At 40.3% G+C, this 17,180-nt stretch overlaps 1 protein-coding gene and 1 non-coding gene across 2 annotated transcripts; one reads left to right on the forward strand and one right to left on the reverse strand.

Moving 5' to 3' along the window:
* The first annotated feature begins 1,024 nt into the window (after window positions 1–1,024).
* On the forward strand, window positions 1,025–1,128 carry LOC127747334 (small nucleolar RNA R71). The gene has a single exon (XR_008009134.1). It is a non-coding gene; the product is annotated as a small nucleolar RNA R71 (small nucleolar RNA).
* A 14,622-nt stretch (window positions 1,129–15,750) lies between these two features.
* On the reverse strand, window positions 15,751–16,905 carry LOC107484359 (uncharacterized). The gene has a single exon (XM_016104957.1). It carries the CDS (start codon window positions 16,903–16,905, stop codon window positions 15,751–15,753), a length of 1,155 nt encoding a protein of 384 aa, XP_015960443.1.
* Between the last annotated feature and the right edge of the window lie 275 nt (window positions 16,906–17,180).

The raw sequence follows: 17,180 nt of genomic DNA on the forward strand, positions 1-17,180 counted from the left end.
ATATGGGTTCAGAATCTCCTTCTCCCTTAGCTCCTTCTTTTGTGTGGGATTGGTTTCTTGGTCACTCTCTTCTTGCTTCTCTACTGGAATATCTTGAGAGTGTTCTAATAGTTTGTTCAGTTATTCCACACTCCCCTCATCACTTATAGTGACCATCTTGCATTCTTTCCATCTTACCTTCTTTGCTTTACCTCTCGCGTTTTTCTCTGTGTCACTTAGGAAGCTATCAGTAGGCTTGAAAATCTGTTGAGAGAGATATCCCACTTGAGACTCCAGCCTCTTGATGGTGCCTCCCTGGTTTTTGATATTAGCTCACACTTCATCCTTGAACACTCTGTTGTCTTGGACTTCCTTGCGTATACCTTCAAGTAGAGTCTCAATTCTGGAGAGTCTATCTTCGGATGGTGATGGTGAATTGAGGTATGAGGGGTGAGAAGGGCCACTGTGGTTTTGATATGGATGTTGAGAGGTACTGGTGGGTGAGTATTGATATAATCTCTGTGTGGAATGTTGGTGAGTTGCATTGTTGTTGGGGTTGTGACGTCTCTGATCTTAGCCTTGATCTTGTTGATTTTGCCATCCAAAGTTTGGGTGGTTCTTCCAACCAGGATTATAAGTTTTAGGGTATAGATCATGGGCTGACCTAGGTGAGTTCCCAATATAGTTGGCTTATTCCCAGTCACTCTCTGCCTCTGTATTTACTCCTTCTTGAGTTGATGATGAAGTGGTGACTGCTGCAACTTGGTTCCCTTCCATCTTCTTGGTAAGGTCAGCTAACTGCTTGGTGATCATCTTGTTTTGAGCTAGTAGTGCATCCATATGGTTTAGCTCCATCACTCCTTGAGTGTTGCTCCTTTCAGAAGCATAGAAGTAGTCATTCTCAGCTACAGTATCGATGACATCTATGGCTTCTTCAATGGTCTTTTTCTTGTTTAGAGATCCCCCGGATGAGTGGTCTACTGCCTTCTTTGATTCATAAGAAAGACCCTCATAGAAAATGTGTAGTTGCACCCATTCATTGAACATGTCTGGTGGGCACCTTCTTGTTAAGTCCTTAAACCTCTCCCATGCCTCATAGAGAGTTTCACCATCTTGTTGCCTGAAGGTTTGTACCTCAGCTCTCAACCTGTTGATTCTTTGAGGAGGGTAGAATCTTGCCAAGAATTTGTTCACCACATCTTCCCACGTTGTTAAACTCTCCTTCAGGAAAGATTCTAGCCATTTAGATGCTTTATCCCTGAGTGAAAAGGGAACAAAAGCAGTCTATAGGTGTCAGGATGAACACCATTAGACTTCACAGTATCACATATCCTTAGGCACTTCCTCCGAATGCACAGTTGTTCTGAACGAGGGTGATGAGCTGGGGCTTTAGTTCAAAGTTATTAGCATGTATGATTGGCTTTTGAATGCTACTTCCACAAATTCCTGGGTTTGGGTTGATGTAAGAGCCTAGAACTCTTCTCTCTTGCCTAGCATGATTCACTGGGCCTTCTCTGGCATGGTTGTGAGCTTCTTCTTCATGGTGGTTCTCCATATTCTCCTCTATGTCTGTTTCAAAATACTCCTCCTCTTCCTCAGCACCAACGACTTTCTTCCCTCTTGCTTCCATCTTTAATCTAAGGAAGGTCCTCTCAGGTTCAGAATCAAAGGAAGTTGAAGCTCTGCTTCTTCTACTTGTCATACAACCAACAAAGCAAAAAGGAAGAAAGAAAATAAATGTAGAAATTACTCTTGTTAGAATGGCTGTTAGTGTGAGTGGTGCAATGTATCAAACAGTTAGCGAGTTAGTGAACTAAATTGTAGATAGCAAGGTAAATAGACGAAGAAGAAAGAAAAAGGAAATGAAATAGCTAAACTGGAAGTAAATGACTAAGATGAAATAATCAAAAGAAAGAAAATTGCTCAATCTAGTTATCCTCCAACTTAATCATTGTCGATACAAAATCAATCCCCAGCAATGGCACCGTAAACTTGATGCACAAAAACTTGTCTCTCAACAAATTTCCCTTCGACGAGTATACCGATTTATCGTCAAGTAAAAACTCACAATAGAGTGAGGTCAATCCCACAGGGATTGATTGGTCAAGCAACTTTAATTGGAGGAATGTTCTAGTTGAGCTAAGCAGAAATTGAGTTGATAATTGTAGAAAATTAAATGGCGGGAAAGCAAATGACAGAAAATGTAAATGCTAGAAATAAATGGCGGAATGTAAATTGGAGAAAGTAAATTGCAGATTCTTACATGGGGATTTGGGGAGATGAACATAAAAGTAAATGGTAGAAGGTAAAGAGAATGGGTAAGATCAGAAATGGGGGATTCATTGGGCTTAAGAGATGTTGCATTCTCCGGATCAAGTTCATTCTCATCTCTTCCTCAATCAATGCATTTATTGATCTTCTTGGCAACGTTAAGTGATTGGATCCCAATTCCTCGGAAACCCAATCTCTCTAAGCTTGAACAATTGTCCAATTCCTTGATTTAATTGCTTATGGGAAGAGATGAAGTATGGTCACTGATTATACCACATGTATTTCCAAATCAAAGTGTTGGTAGGATTATATGTCACTATATCCATCCAAACCCCAATTTGGTCCAACATGAGAAAGCAATTCTAACATGATCTCCTCATCCCTTTTCCAAGGCTCAGAGGAGATCCAATTATGGAGAGTTTCTTTTCCAAGACAAATAACCAATTGATTTAAGATCGAAAGCTTTTTAGTAAATCAAGAGAAAAAAAAGAGGAAGAAGAATGAGAACTATAATTGATCCATCAAATTACAATAGAGCTCCCTAACCCAATGAAAAGATGTTTAGTTGTTCACAGCTCTGAAAATGAAAGATCATAGAGAAGAGTGCATTCTCCAGTAAACTAGAATTTGCAGAAAAGTAAATATACAGAATTTAGTTACAATAATGCCCGGCCTCCTTTCTAATTCAAAACTACTTCCTATATATACTACTCTTCTGATCATCTAGTTAGCTCTTCAAGTCTTGGATATGGGCCCTTGATCGTTAGTTGAAGCAGTTACAGTCTTCAGTGGGTTCAGCTTTGCTTGCAGAAAGAATGTGAGTCAGGCATGGTAGGACGTTAGTTAGGACGTTAGTGGCATTAACGTTAGGTGTAAACTTGGGTTTGAAAGCGTTAGTGACGATAACTTTGTCACTAACATTCCAAACTAGTTGATCCACATTAACTTCAACGTTAGTGGTACTAACGTGACTACTAACGTAGCCTCTTAGCCCTTCGCAAGCGTTATTGGCACTCACTTTTACCAATAACGCTACTCCTTGTCCCTTTTTCCCACGCTAATGATCCACGTTAGTGTAACTAACGTGTCCCTTAATGTGGGCATGCTGAAGCTCGAGGGCGTTAATGACACTCACCGTTATCACTAACGCTTCAAAATGCCCCTTCTTTCCACGTTAGTGCCTCGCCTTAATGGCATTAACGTGACCACTAACGTGGTTGTGCTTGCCATCTCCAACGTTAGTGACAAAGGTTAGTGTTACTAACGTTGGCCCATCATTCATTGCTCCATGTTACCATTCACGGTAGTGGTCTTAACGTGACCACTAACGTAGGCAATCTTGGCCTGATCAAGTGTTAGTGACAATGGTGAGTGTAACTAACGTTGGCAATCTCTTCTTTATTCCATGTTAGAGTTCATGTTACTTGAATTAACGTGACTCTTAACGTGGCTATGTGTGGCCTTTTGGAATGTTAGTGGTGTTTACTTTTACCACTAACATTGGAGCTTCCCTTTCCTTCCATGTTAGTTCCCACGTTAATGTAACTAATGTGGCAACTAACGTGGGTTATGATGGCTTTCGAAGGCATTATTGGTGATAACGTTTCTACTAACGCTGCAAGCTTGCTCCCATTCCACGTTGGTGGTCAGGTTAGTGAGACTAACGTGGTGGCTAACGTGACTTTTCTTTGCTTCCTTTTTCCTGAAATTAAACAAAAAGGGTGCATCAAAGCTTTGTTCCAAGTCATGAGATTATACATCCTCCATTTTATCATTCAATTCATGCATAATTCTCATGAAATCATGTAAAGTTCACAATGTTTGCTTGAATCAAGATGTAAGTGTATTTTTACCCAAAAATTGCTTATTTACTAAGAAAATGCATGAAACTACCCTAAAACAGTATAGAAAAGGTCAGTGAAACTGGCCAAGATGCCCTGGCATCATTGATCTTCATATTTTCTTGTTTTGTGTCTTTTCTTATTTTTCATATGCATTTTTAATTTATCAGTGTCTAAATATGAAAAATATCTAAGTTTGGTGTCTTGCATGTTTTTCTTTTCTTGAAATTTTTTCAAAAATAAGTTCTTTATGTTCATCATGATCTTCAAAGTGTTCTTGGTGTTCATCTTGACATTCATAGTGTTCTTGCATGCATCATTTGTTTTAATCCAAAATTTTTATGTGTTGAGTCATTTTGTGGTTTTTCTCTTTCCTCATTAAATTAAAAAAAATAAAAAAAATATCTTTTCCTTATTTCACTCATAAATTTAAAATAAGTTGTTTTTTGTTAGTCAAGTCAAGATTTCAATCTCAAAAATTTATCTTTTCAAAATCTTTTTCATAATCAAATATTTTTCATTTTTTCCTTTGTTTTTCCAAAATTTTCAAAAATCTTTTTGAAAACTTTTCAAAATCTTTTTCCTATTTTTACCTCATCTTTTTCGAAATTAATACTAACAATTAATGTTTTGATTCAAAAATTTCAAGTTTGTTGCTTTCTTGTTAAGAAAGGTTCAATATTTGAATTTTAGAATCATATCTTTTAATTTCTTGTTAGTAAGTCATAAATTTTAAAAAAAATATCAAATCTTTTTCAACCATATCTTTTCAATCATATCTTTTTAAAAAATCAAATTTTTTTCAATCATATCTTTTCAATCATATCTTTTTCTAACTTCTTATCTTTTCAAAACTTACTATTTCTTATCTTTTTCAAAACCACCTAATCACTTTCTCACTTTTGATTTTCGAAAACCATTAACCCTTTTTCAAAATGATTTTTAATTAACTAATTATTTTAAATTTTGATTTAATTTTTGAAAATTACCTCTCTCTCATCTCTTTCTATTTAATCACTAACACTCCCCCTCTACTAGCAATTCGGACTCTCTCATTCCTTATATGTTCGAATTTGCCTCTATCTACCTCACCCTTATATTCTTATTTTCCTCTGACACCTTAAAGCTCTATACTGTGACATAGAGGATTCCTCTTCTTTTTTGTTCTCTTCTTTTTTATATGAGCAGGAGGAAGGACAAGAACATTCTTGTTGAAGTTGAACATGAACCTGAAAGGACTCTGTAGAAGAAGTTAAAAGAAGCTAAAGCACAACAACCCAGCGAAAACCTTATTGAGAATATCGAAAAAGAAGTAATAGCTGAACCCAACAATAATAACAATGCAAAGAAGGTGCTTGGTGATTTTACTACACCAACTTCCAATTTCCATGGAAGAAGCATCTCAATCCCTGCCATTGGAGCAAAGAATTTTGAGCTTAAGCCTCAATTAGTTTCTCTGATGCAACAGAATTGCAAGTTTTATGGACTTCCATCAGAAGATCCTTTTTAGTTCTTAACTGAATTCTTGCAGATCTGTGATACTATTAAGACCAATGGAGTTGATCCCGAAGTCTATAAGATTATGCTTTTCCCTTTTGCTATAAGAGACAGAGCTAGAATATAGTTGGAGTCTTAACCTATAGATAGCCTAAACTCTTGGGATAAGCTGGTCACGGGTTTCTTAGCCAAATTCTTTCTTCCTCAAAAGCTGAGCAAGCTTAGAGTGGATGTTCAAACCTTCAGGCAGAAAGAAGGTGAATCCCTCTATGAAGCTTGGAAAAGATACAAGCAACTGACCAAAAAGTGTCCTTCTGACATGCTCTCAAAATGGACCATCCTGGATATATTCTGTGATGGTCTATCTGAATTGTCTAAGATGTCATTGGACCATTCTGCAGGTGGATCTATTCACCTGAAGAAAACGCCTGCAGAAGCTCAGGAACTCATTGAAATGGTTGCAAATAACCAGTTCATGTACACCTCTGAAAGGAATCCTGTGTGTAATGGGACGCCTCAGAGGAAGGGAGTTCTTAAAATTGATGCTCTGAATGCCATATTGGCTCCGAACAAAATGTTGACTCAGCAAGTCAATATAATTTCTCAGAGTCTGAATGGATTGCAAAATGCATCCAACAGTACTAAAGAAGCATTTCTGAAGAAGAAGCTTATGATCCTAAGAACCCTGCAATGGCAGAGGTGAATTACATGGGTGAAGCCTATGGAAACACCTATAATCCCTCATGGAGAAATCATTCAAATTTCTCATGGAAGGATCAACAAAAGCCTCAACAAGGCTTTAACAATAATAATGGTGGAAGAAATAGGTTTAGCAATGGCAAGCCTTTTCCATCATCCTCTCAGCAACAGACAGAGAATTCTGAGCAGAACCCATCTAGCTTAGCAAATACAGTCTCTGATCTATCTAAGGCCACTCTCAGTTTCATGAATGAAACAAGGTCCTCCATCAGAAACTTGGAGGCACACGTGGGTCAGCTGAGTAAAAGGGTTACTGAAACTCCTCCTAGCACTCTCCCATGCAATACAGAAGAGAATCCCAAAAGAGAGTGCAAGGTCATAACTGTGACCAACATTACTAAACCTGGAGAGAGTGAAAAGGCAGTGATTCCCAGTGAGGAAGACCTCAGGGAACGTCCACTGGCCATTATAGAGTACCTCAATGAGGAACAACAGGAATTTGAGGCTCATACAAAGACCATAGAGATTCTATTGAACTTTCTATTACCATTCATGAGCTCTGATGACTATTCATCTTCTGAAGAAGATGAAGACATTTCTGAAGGGCAAGTTGCCTAGTATTTAGGAGTAATCATGAAGCTAAATACCAAGCTATTCGGTAATGAGACTTGGGAGGATGAACCTCCATTGCTCATTAATGAACTGAATACCTGGATTCAGCAAACTTTACCTCAAAAAAAATAGGATCCTGGTAAATTGTTAATACCATGTACCATAGGCACCATGACCTTTGAGAAGGCTTTGTGTGACCTAGGGTCAGGTATTAACCTTATGCCACTCTCTGTAATGGAAAAACTAGGAATCTTTGAGGTACAAGCTGCAAGAATCTCACTAGAGATGGCAGACAAATCATTGAAACAGGCTTACGGACTAGTAGAGGACGTATTAGTGAAGGTTGAAGTCCTTTACATCCTTGTTGATTTCATCATCCTAGATACTGTGAAGGATGAGGATGAATCTATCATCCTTGGCAGACCTTTCCTAGCCACAACAAAAGCTGTGATTGATGTTAACAGAGGAGAGTTAGTCCTTCAATTAAATAAGGACTACCTTGTATTCAAGACTCAAGGTTCTCCTTCTGTACACATGGAGAAGAAGCATGAAAAGCTTCTCTCAATACATAGTCAAATAAAGGCCCCACATTCAAACTCTATGTTTGGTGTTGGGAGGCCACAACCAAACTCTAAGTTTGGTGTTGAGAGGCCACAACCATGCTCTGATTATCTGTGAGGCTCCATGAGAGCCCACTGTAAACCTATTGACATTAAAGAAGCACTTATTGGGAGGCAACCCAATTTTTATTTATCTATGTTAAATTTCCATTTTCCATTATTATTTTATATTTTCTTTAGGTTGATGATCATGTGGAGTCACAAAAACAACTGCAATAATCAAAGCAAATTCAAAAATAGCATTAAACGCCAGTAAGGGTAGCAGGATGGGCGTTAAATGCCCAGTCTGGCACCATTATGGGCGTTTAATGCCAGAACAGGGCACCAAGCTGGCGTTAAATGCCAGGAAAGGTGTAATAGCTGGCTATTAATGCCAGAAACAGGTAGCAGTTTGGCATTAAATGCCAGAATTGCATTCTAAGGGCATTTTGCACGCCTAAATGGTGCAGAGATGAGAAATCCTTGACACCTCAGGATCTGTGGACCCCATAGGTTCCCCACCTACCCCACCTCTCTCTCTCTCCCCCTCATACATCCCTATAACACTCTACCCATAACCCCACCTACCTCAATTTTCAAATTTAAACACTTTTCCCTCCCAAACTCAACCCCAAATACACGAACCTACCTCTTCCCCCCACTCCTATATAAACCCCTCCACACTCCTTCATTTTTACACATTACCAACACTACTTTTACCCCTTGGCCGAACCACATACCTCCCTCCATCTCCTCTATTTTTGTCTTCTTCCCCTTCTTTCTTTCTTCTTTTGCTCAAGGACGAGTGATGAGCGGATATTTTATACACTTTTTTAGGGTAATTTCATGTAGATTTTAGTATGTTTTAGTTAGTTTTTAGTGTAATTTTATAAGTTTTTAGGCAAAATTCATATTTCTGGACTTTACTATGAATTTGTGTATTTTTCTGTAATTTCAGGTATTTTCTGGCTGAAATTGAGGGAGCTGAGCAAAAATCTGATTTAGGCTGAAAAAGAACTGCTGATGCTGTTGGATTCTAACCTCCCTGCACTCGGGATGGATTTTTTGGAGCTACAAGAGTCCAATTGGTGCGCTCTCAATTGGGTTGGAAAGTAGACATCCAGGGCTTTCCAGCAGTATTTAATAGTCCATACTTTGCACGAAGATAGATGACATAAACTGGCGTTCAACTCCAGTTCAATGTTGCAGTTTGGCATTCAGCGCCAGAAACAGGTTGCAAGTTGGAGTTTGTTCTTGCCTGATTCTCCCGAGGTATAGCTCGTCTTCCACTGAGGTCGGCTGACTCCCAACGCGAAGCAAGGTATACGTCGGTGGTGAATGATCGGCGGGGGAGGGTACCTGCAAAGGCACTCCAACGCTCAAGTCAGAATTGGGTGAATAATAAATTGTACTTTTGAAAGTGACATACCTTTTTCTGGTCTTTCGTATGCTTTATATTAACGGGAAAGGTCGACTGTTTTTCTTGAGATATAACGTCTAGGAAGAGGATTAATTGCGAATCCGACGTTATTGATTTAGGACGCTTCATGGCTTATTATGAAATCGTCGGTTATGATCGGGTCTCAAGTGTAACCGAGCTATAATGTGTAACCGATGTTTACTGGTCATATCACAGCCCCCAAGCTTGACCTGACTTTTAAAGAGATAGGTTGAGCTTTTATAATGAGTGAGTAATAGGTCGGTACACTTGTGCCCCCAGGTCAACATAGCTCTCTTTAAAGTTAGTGGTAGGTAACTGAATAGATTAGCTATTGTAATTATTACCCAAGTCTCGATAGGTGTAAAACCTTTAATTATTGTTTTATTAATTTTTCTAGATAGGTTTGAGTTCCAAAGCTTAGTTTTAACCGTTGGTATTGTACCTCATTTAATGGTTTTGATTTTTATCATAAATTGAGGAGGATTTAAGTAACTGGACGGTTCACCATTTTGGCTATTGTTATTACTTTGGAAGTTTATATTTTCAGAAGCTTTTAAACACCATGAGCACCCAAGGTTAGTAGCAAGATCTCTTCTCTTCGTTTAATCCCTTCTTTCTTTTTCCTGAGTTCATCAGAAGCCATGAGTGAGAAGAAAGGAAAATCTTTGCCCAAGTTTGATAATGGCGAATCGTATGACTGGGTTGATGATGATGTGAAAATAAGAGCCTCTTTGTTTGTTGATAGGGATAGTGTTAGTAAGGTTAATGTAGCTAGGGTAGTGAAATCTGGTTTCCGTGTGGAATTACTGCCATGCAACCGTTCTGATCGTGTTTTTCATAGGAGAAATGATTTTGAATGTTTTTCTATGTATAGTTGCGTGTTAGAGGAATTGAGGGTTAGACTCCCTTTTAGTCAGTTCGAATGTGATATTCTGAAACAATTGAACTGTGCTCCATCACAAGTTCATTCTAATGGTTGGGCATTCATAAGGTGTTTTCAAATTTTGATGGAATTCCTGGAGATTGAACCAGATTTGGAACTTTTCTTTTCATTATTTCAAGCAAAAGGGGTATGGAAGGGACTGTGGGTAAACTTGAACAGTACACCTGGCTTTTCTATTTTCAAATTGTATAAATCTTCCTTCAAAAATTTCAAAGAAATGTTTCTGAAAGCTAAGTCAGTGGATGAGGATTTTCCTTTCTATCTGGACGAAAATCTTGGGGAAAAATTTCCCTTGTATTGGTGTTGTCAACCTCAACACATTCTGGGTCCCGAAACGATATCTGAACGGAACGAGTGTATTATCTCTTTTCTGATTGAAATGGTATCCAAGGGGGGATTGATATCTGTGTCGGAGTTGCTTTCTTGGGAGGACAATAAGTCAGCTGTGGTAGATTATTTTGGTGAGGTCATCAGGGTATGGCTTTGTTTTGGTTTTCATTAGATTAAATGTTTATTTTTCTGACAACGTTATTGTTGTTGCTGTGATAGGTGGGAGGTTTCCTGGAGTCACTGCTTCTACTCTTAGGGCTCGATTTAAGTCCAAGAATTTTGAAGGTTCTTCCTCGAATACGAAAAAAATGGATGTTGGGGGAGAAGTTGACCAGCCCCTTCCAAGAAAGAAAGGGATTGTGTTTAAAAAAAGAAAGACAGAGGTGACTGCAACTGCAGGAGAACAATGCAAGGGATGTGTTATTCAACTCGATGAGTTGTCCAGTTTTGGTACAAAACAGGAGAAGCTTCACCTTTTTGACAACAAAGGAGATGGGTAATCTCTTTGGGACCGAGGTTTTCCGTTTAATGTCATTGCAGACGAAGTTGTGCAAAGTGTTTCTGATGTAGCTCGGGTAGAAGAGGTCGGGGATGTCGGGGTTGACCAGTTTCTTCAGGTGAACTTACGCTAATTACTTATCCTGGTTAAAACATTTATATTATAAGCTCTTTAATAGTTGATTATTTTAAATCTCAGGTTTTGGGCTTTCGATCGGCATGTATTGGCCGCAGCCAGGAAAAAAGGCATAAGAAAATTGTTATTGAGGCTGAAGAGGTCGGCGCTCTGAAGGAGCAACTATCTGCTAAGGAAATAGCCTTAGCCGAATTATAGAAAAATTTTTCTGATTTGGAAAAGGAATTAAAGGTTGAAAAAGAGGGTCGTGAGAAGGATGCTGAACTATTAAAAAAGAAAAATAGCGATGTTGAAGACATAAACAAGCGAGTTATCGAGCTTACCGGGCAGATGAAGGAATTTGAAGCAAGTAGAGAGGTTGACATTCTTGATGTGTTTGCTGAAGGGTTTGATCGTGCTGTGATACAGGCAAAGTTTCTGATGCCTGATGCTGATTTTGCGGATATGGATCCGAGTAAAGTAGTTCGTGATGGCCAGCTTGTAGATGACGAAGAAGTGATTGAAGAAGGTGGTGATAACTTAGTTAAGTAGCTGATCTGTGTAGTATTTTAGCGGTGTTGCTTTTGTTTTGAATAACCAATGTCCGTGATTGTTTATGTTAATGATCTGTGTAATTAGGTTTTGGATGATCCTAATTACTTTGTCTGGTACCCGTTAGAGGGGTTGGGACTGTATTTTGCATTGGTCTGTAATGGGAGTAATTTGATAACAAACTCCCAACGATATTTAGCCATAATATAAATTTGTTTAAACAGAACGTGTTAAAAGTGTTTATAGATGCATTTAAAATTTGTTCAAAGCAGTACCTTACAATCTTAACTCGGGTAGGTTGGCCTCGTTAAAATCTCTTTGAGCAAAACCCTTTTGGGAAAAATCTCAAGTGAGGAAAAAGAGTACCAACACTCTGCTTTGTTTTAACTGAAGTATTGCTTTAAAGAACTGACATTCCATGTATTTGGGATCTTAGTACCGTCCAGCTGCTCTAGCTTGTAAGCTCCTCTTCCGAGGATTTCTAGTATGCGATAAGGGCCGTCCCATGTCGCGGCGAACTTCCCATGGGCAGGTGGTCGGTGAGCTTCTTCAGTTTTTCTTAACACCAGATCGCCAACGTTGAATGTTCTTGGTAGCACCTTTTTTGCATATCGCCGGCCAAGTTGTTGCTGTAAAGCTCGGTGTTGGAGAGCTGCTGTACTCCGAACTTCTTCTACTAAGTCTAACTCGGTTTGACGGGCTTGATCATGATTCTCTACTTGTGTTCTCAAGGATTGTTGTGAAGTCTCCAAAGGGATCATCGCTTCGGATCCATATACCAAGCGGAATGGTGTCTCCTTGGTTGACGTTTGTATCGTAGTGTTGTATGACCATAATATTTCTGGAACCAGCTCGGCCCAGAGTCCCTTTGCTTCGTCGAGCTTTTTTCTCAGGGTGTGCAAGAGAACTTTGTTGGCAGCCTCAGCCAAGCCATTAGATTGTGGGTGCTCCACGGATGAGAAGTGCTGATTTATCTTTAGGTTCTGCAGGAAGAGTTTAAAGTTATGGTCAATAAACTGCCGACCATTGTCGGTGATAATATGTCTCGGAATTCCATATCGGCATATGATATATTTCCAAACGAAAGATATCATTTGGGAGGATGTTATTCTTGCCAAGGGTTCTGCTTCGATCCATTTGCTGAAATAATCAATAGCTACTACCAAATACTTCATTTGCCTGGGTGCAGTGGGGAAGGGGCCGAGGATGTCAATCCCCCACTGATTGAATGGCCAACTTATTACTGACTGATGAAGTTGTTCGGCCGGAATGTTGATTGATGGTGCATGCTTTTGACATTTATCACAAGTTTTGACTTTCTCCTTGCTATCCTCCCATATGGTCGGCCAATAAAAACCGGTTCGTAGTATTTTTTGTGCCAGGCTTCTTGCTCCTGAGTGTATCCCACAGATTCCTTCATGGGCCTCGGCCAACGCAATATCGGCTTCTTTCCTATCTAAGCATTTCAGAAGTGGTCGGGAAAATCCCCGCCTATATAAAACGTTATTGATTAATATGAAAAAAGAGGCTTGTCGCCGAAATCTTTTCTTATATAAAACGTTATCTGGGACAGAACCACATTTTAAGTACTGTATATAAGGTAACTGCCAACTATCTGTACATAAAGTGTTTGAAATGCTCAGAGCGTGTATGCTCGGCTTATTCAAGGTTGATTGGAGTAGTGTCGCTGTGTGTGCTTGTGTAGTAGCTAACTTTGATAAGATGTCAGCCCTATTGTTCTGCTCCCTAGGAATGTGGTGAGTTTCTATCTTTGAGAAACTGTTCTTTAAGTTTTGAATAATGTCTAAGTATTTTGACAAAATTTGATCTTTAGTTTGAAAAACCTGATTCACTTGTTGAACCACTAACAGGGAATCACAATAAACTTTTAAGCTGGTGATTTGTAAATCAATTGCTAACCTGAGCCCAGCGATGAGGGCCTCATACTCGGCCTGGTTATTGCTTGCTTTGAAGGAGAACCGAAGAGAATGCTCGAGGTTTATACCTTCAGGACCTTCTAACAATATTCCTGCTCCTGACCCCTGGGGGTTTGAAGCTCCATCTACAAACAAATTCTAGTCCGAGTTCTTTTCTTCTTGCAATGGTTAGGTAAGTTCGGCTACAAAATCAGCTAGGTATTGAGATCTGACGGATCCTCTTGGCTGGTATCGAATATCAAATTCTGAAAGCTCAATGGCCCATTTGATAAGTTGGCCTGCTAATTCTGTCTTTGAAAGAATCTGCCGAAGAGGTTGTTCGGTTCTGACGATAATGGTGTGCCCCTAAAAGTATGGTCGGAGTCGTCTTGAAGAGAAGACTAAGGCCAATGCAAGTTTTTCCAACTTTGGGTAACGAAGCTCGGCACCTTGTAAGGATTTACTCACGAAATAGATCGGCTGTTGACCTTTCTCTGTATCTGTTAAAAGAACCGAACTAATTGCCACATCAGTAATAGACAAGTATATAGATAATGGCTCATTGGGTTTTGGTTTTTGTAAAACAGGAGGTTTGGAAAGAAATTGTTTTAGATTTTGGAATGCAGCTTCACAGTTTCCAGTCCATTGAAAATGTTTTGGGCTCTTCTTCAAGCATTGGAAAAAATGATAAGATTTTAATGCCAAACAGGGTAGGAATCTTGATAAAGCTGCGAGCCGGCCTGTTAGACGTTGGACCTCCTTCAGTGTTGTTGGACTTTTCATGTCAATTATGGCCCGACTTTTGTCGGGATTTGCTTCTATTCCTCGGCTGGTGAGTATGAATCCGAGGAATTTGCCTCCGCGAACACCGAAAGCACATTTCTCAGGGTTTAGTCTCATATTATATCGTCGGATTTGCGCAAAGATCTCCGTTAAGTCATTGATGTGAGACTTTCCGACCATTGTCTTTGCGACCATATCATCTACATATACTTCTATGTTCCGACCAATTTGGTTCTGGAAGACCTTATTCATCAGTCGCTGATACGTCGCGCCTGCATTCTTTAAACCAAAAGGCATAACATTATAGCAATGATTCCCATATTCAGTTATAAAAGCGGTTTTCTCTTGATCAGATGGGTGCATAAGAATTTGGTTATAACCAGAATATGCGTCCATAAAACATAAGGAACCAAAACCACAGGAGTTGTCTACCAAATTATCAATGCAAGGTAAAGGGTAAGCATCTTTAGGGCATGCTTTGTTTAAATCAGTACAATCGACACACATGCGCCACTTACCGTTATTCTTTTTTACCATTACAACATTAGCGAGCCATGTTGTGAACCTGATCTCGCGAATGAAATTGGCCGCAATGAGCTTTGTAACCTCGGCAAGGCATGCAAGGCTCTTCTCTGTTCCGAGGTTTCTTTTCCTTTGTGAGATTGGGCGGGCCCCTAGACTGATTGCTAATTTATGTGTGATAACGGAGGGATGTATTCCGGGCATATCTGCAGGGGTCCAAGCAAATAAATCGGCGTTTTCACGCAGAAATGCTATGAGTGCTTCTCTTTCTTCGGTGTTCGTTGATGTCCCAACAAAGGTGAATTTCATGGGATCTTCTGTTAGGGGGACCATTGTTAAGTCCTCGTTTGGCATAGGTCGATCTTCAAAATCGGCTCTTGGATCTATTTCTGCCAACCTCGGCTGGTCGGGCTGTATGGAGTTGACCTGTGGTATGTTGCTCCTTCTGATAGGCTTCAAGCTTGTGTTGTAGCATTGGCGAGCTTCATGGAGATCCCCGTGGATTGTTGCTACTAAATTATCCTGCACAGGAAACTTCACGCAAAGATAAACTGTAGATACAATTGCCGCAAATCGATTTAAAAATGGTCTACCTAGTATGAGATTATAAGGACTAAAACAGTCGACAACAAGATATTGAATGTCTTGTGTCTTAAATAATGGTTGCTCACCGAGTGTGGTTTGTAACCACACGGAACCGAGAACGGGGATGCGTTCTCCAGAAAATCCGACCAAGTCTCCGTGGTATGGTTGCAAGATGTTGTTACTCAGCTTCATTTTCTCAAATGTAGTAAAGAATAATACATCTGCGCTACTTCCGGGGTCGAGGAGTACTTTGCGGACTATTAGGTCTCCTAACTGAACAGAAATTACCACCGGGTCGTCATAATTCAAATCTTTCTGATTAAAGTCGGTTGAACAGAAAGTCATTTCCGGGAAATCGTGAGTCGGCTGAGATATTTTAGGGGCATCTGTGACGGCCAACATGGCTCTATAGGTTCTTTTTCGAGCCGAGCTTGTATGTCCGCCTCCTGCATATCCTCCTGAGATACAATTAATGATTCCTCTTGGTTGAATGGGTGCCTTATCATTTTCCTTTGAAGAGGGGCTTGCTGTTGAGGGGTCGGAGGCCGACGTAATAGTCTTCTGCATTCATCCTGCGATAAACTTATCAAGGTGACCTTGTCTTGCGAGGCGTTCCAGGAGGTCTTTGGCGATCACACATTCATCAGTTGTGTGACCGTGCTTTTGATGAAAAGTACAGAATTTGGATTTATCAACAGTTTTGGATTCTGGGTAGGCGTCGGGTTTACGAGGGGGTTTGATTAATTTGGAGTTAAGTATTTCTTTGATAATGTCATCCCTCTTTGTGTTGAAGACTGTGTATGACTCATACCGGGGGACGGGCTTGAAGGTTTTCTTGTTATCCCGAGGTTTATCATCATCCTTGGCAGTGACTGACTTTTCTGTTTTGCGGGCTTGGCGAAGCTCTTCAACGTCTATCTGTCCCTTTGCATTTTCACGGAATTCTGCCAAAGTTTTCGGCTTGCTCACCGCTATTGTCTCCTGAAATTTGCCCGGACGAAGGCCGCTCTTAATTGCATGGAGATGGACTTCAGGATGAAGATCGGGGATCCTCATGGCGACCTTTGTGAAACAAGTTATATAGTCCTTCAGGCTCTCCTGTGGGCCCTGTTTGATGGTCGTCAGGTAGTCAGAATCGTGCAGGTATATAGCAGAGGCCGCAAAGTGATCTTCGAATTGCTTCGCCAATTCCTGAAAACGCGATATTGAATCTGCAGGCAAAGAGCAAAACCAGTCAAGTGCAGGACCATCTAAAAAGGATGGAAAACAACGACACATAATAGGGTCAGATGCACCGTTAACAATCATAATAGATCGAAATTTTTTAATATGCTGCTTTGGATCTCCTAATCCATCGTATGGGGTCAAAGTTGTCAGCAGGGTGAACTGTCTGGGAAGTTGGAAATTCATGATGTCGGCCGTAAACGGGCCGGCAGAATTGTTGCGCTCTTCCTCCTCAGCCTCTGGTTGGGCCTCTTCTGTTTGGTGGGCCTCCTCTTCCTCCCGTTGGGGTGTTTCAGAAACATGGGTTGGTATTGATCGACGTTCATGATTTTCTTCTCGGTTATGATGATCATTGTTGTGCTCCAGCCGAGCATTAACTAATTGCGCAATTTGATCTTGCATTCTTCGATTTTCCTCCGCCATTTGTTGATTTGCTTGTTGAAGCTCGGTCACCATCCGCAGGAGCTCGGATGGGGTAGGGGGAGGGGCGTCAGCCATGGTTGTATTTTAAGGGTGTTTTTGGGACCTTTATGAATGGAATTTCAAATTTATTCGGCCCCACGGTGGGCGCCAAATGTTCTTGCCTGATTCTCCCGAGGTATAGCTCGTCTTCCACTGAGGTCGGCTGACTCCCAACGCGAAGCAAGGTATACGTCGGTGGTGAATGATCGGCGGGGGAGGGTACCTGCAAAGGCACTCCAACGCTCAAGTTAGAATTGGGTGAATAATAAATTGTACTTTTTGAAAGTGACATACCTTTTTCTGGTCTTTCG

The sequence above is a fragment of the Arachis duranensis genome, chromosome 4, assembly GCF_000817695.3.
Source record: "Arachis duranensis cultivar V14167 chromosome 4, aradu.V14167.gnm2.J7QH, whole genome shotgun sequence".
Lineage (NCBI taxonomy): Eukaryota > Viridiplantae > Streptophyta > Magnoliopsida > Fabales > Fabaceae > Arachis > Arachis duranensis.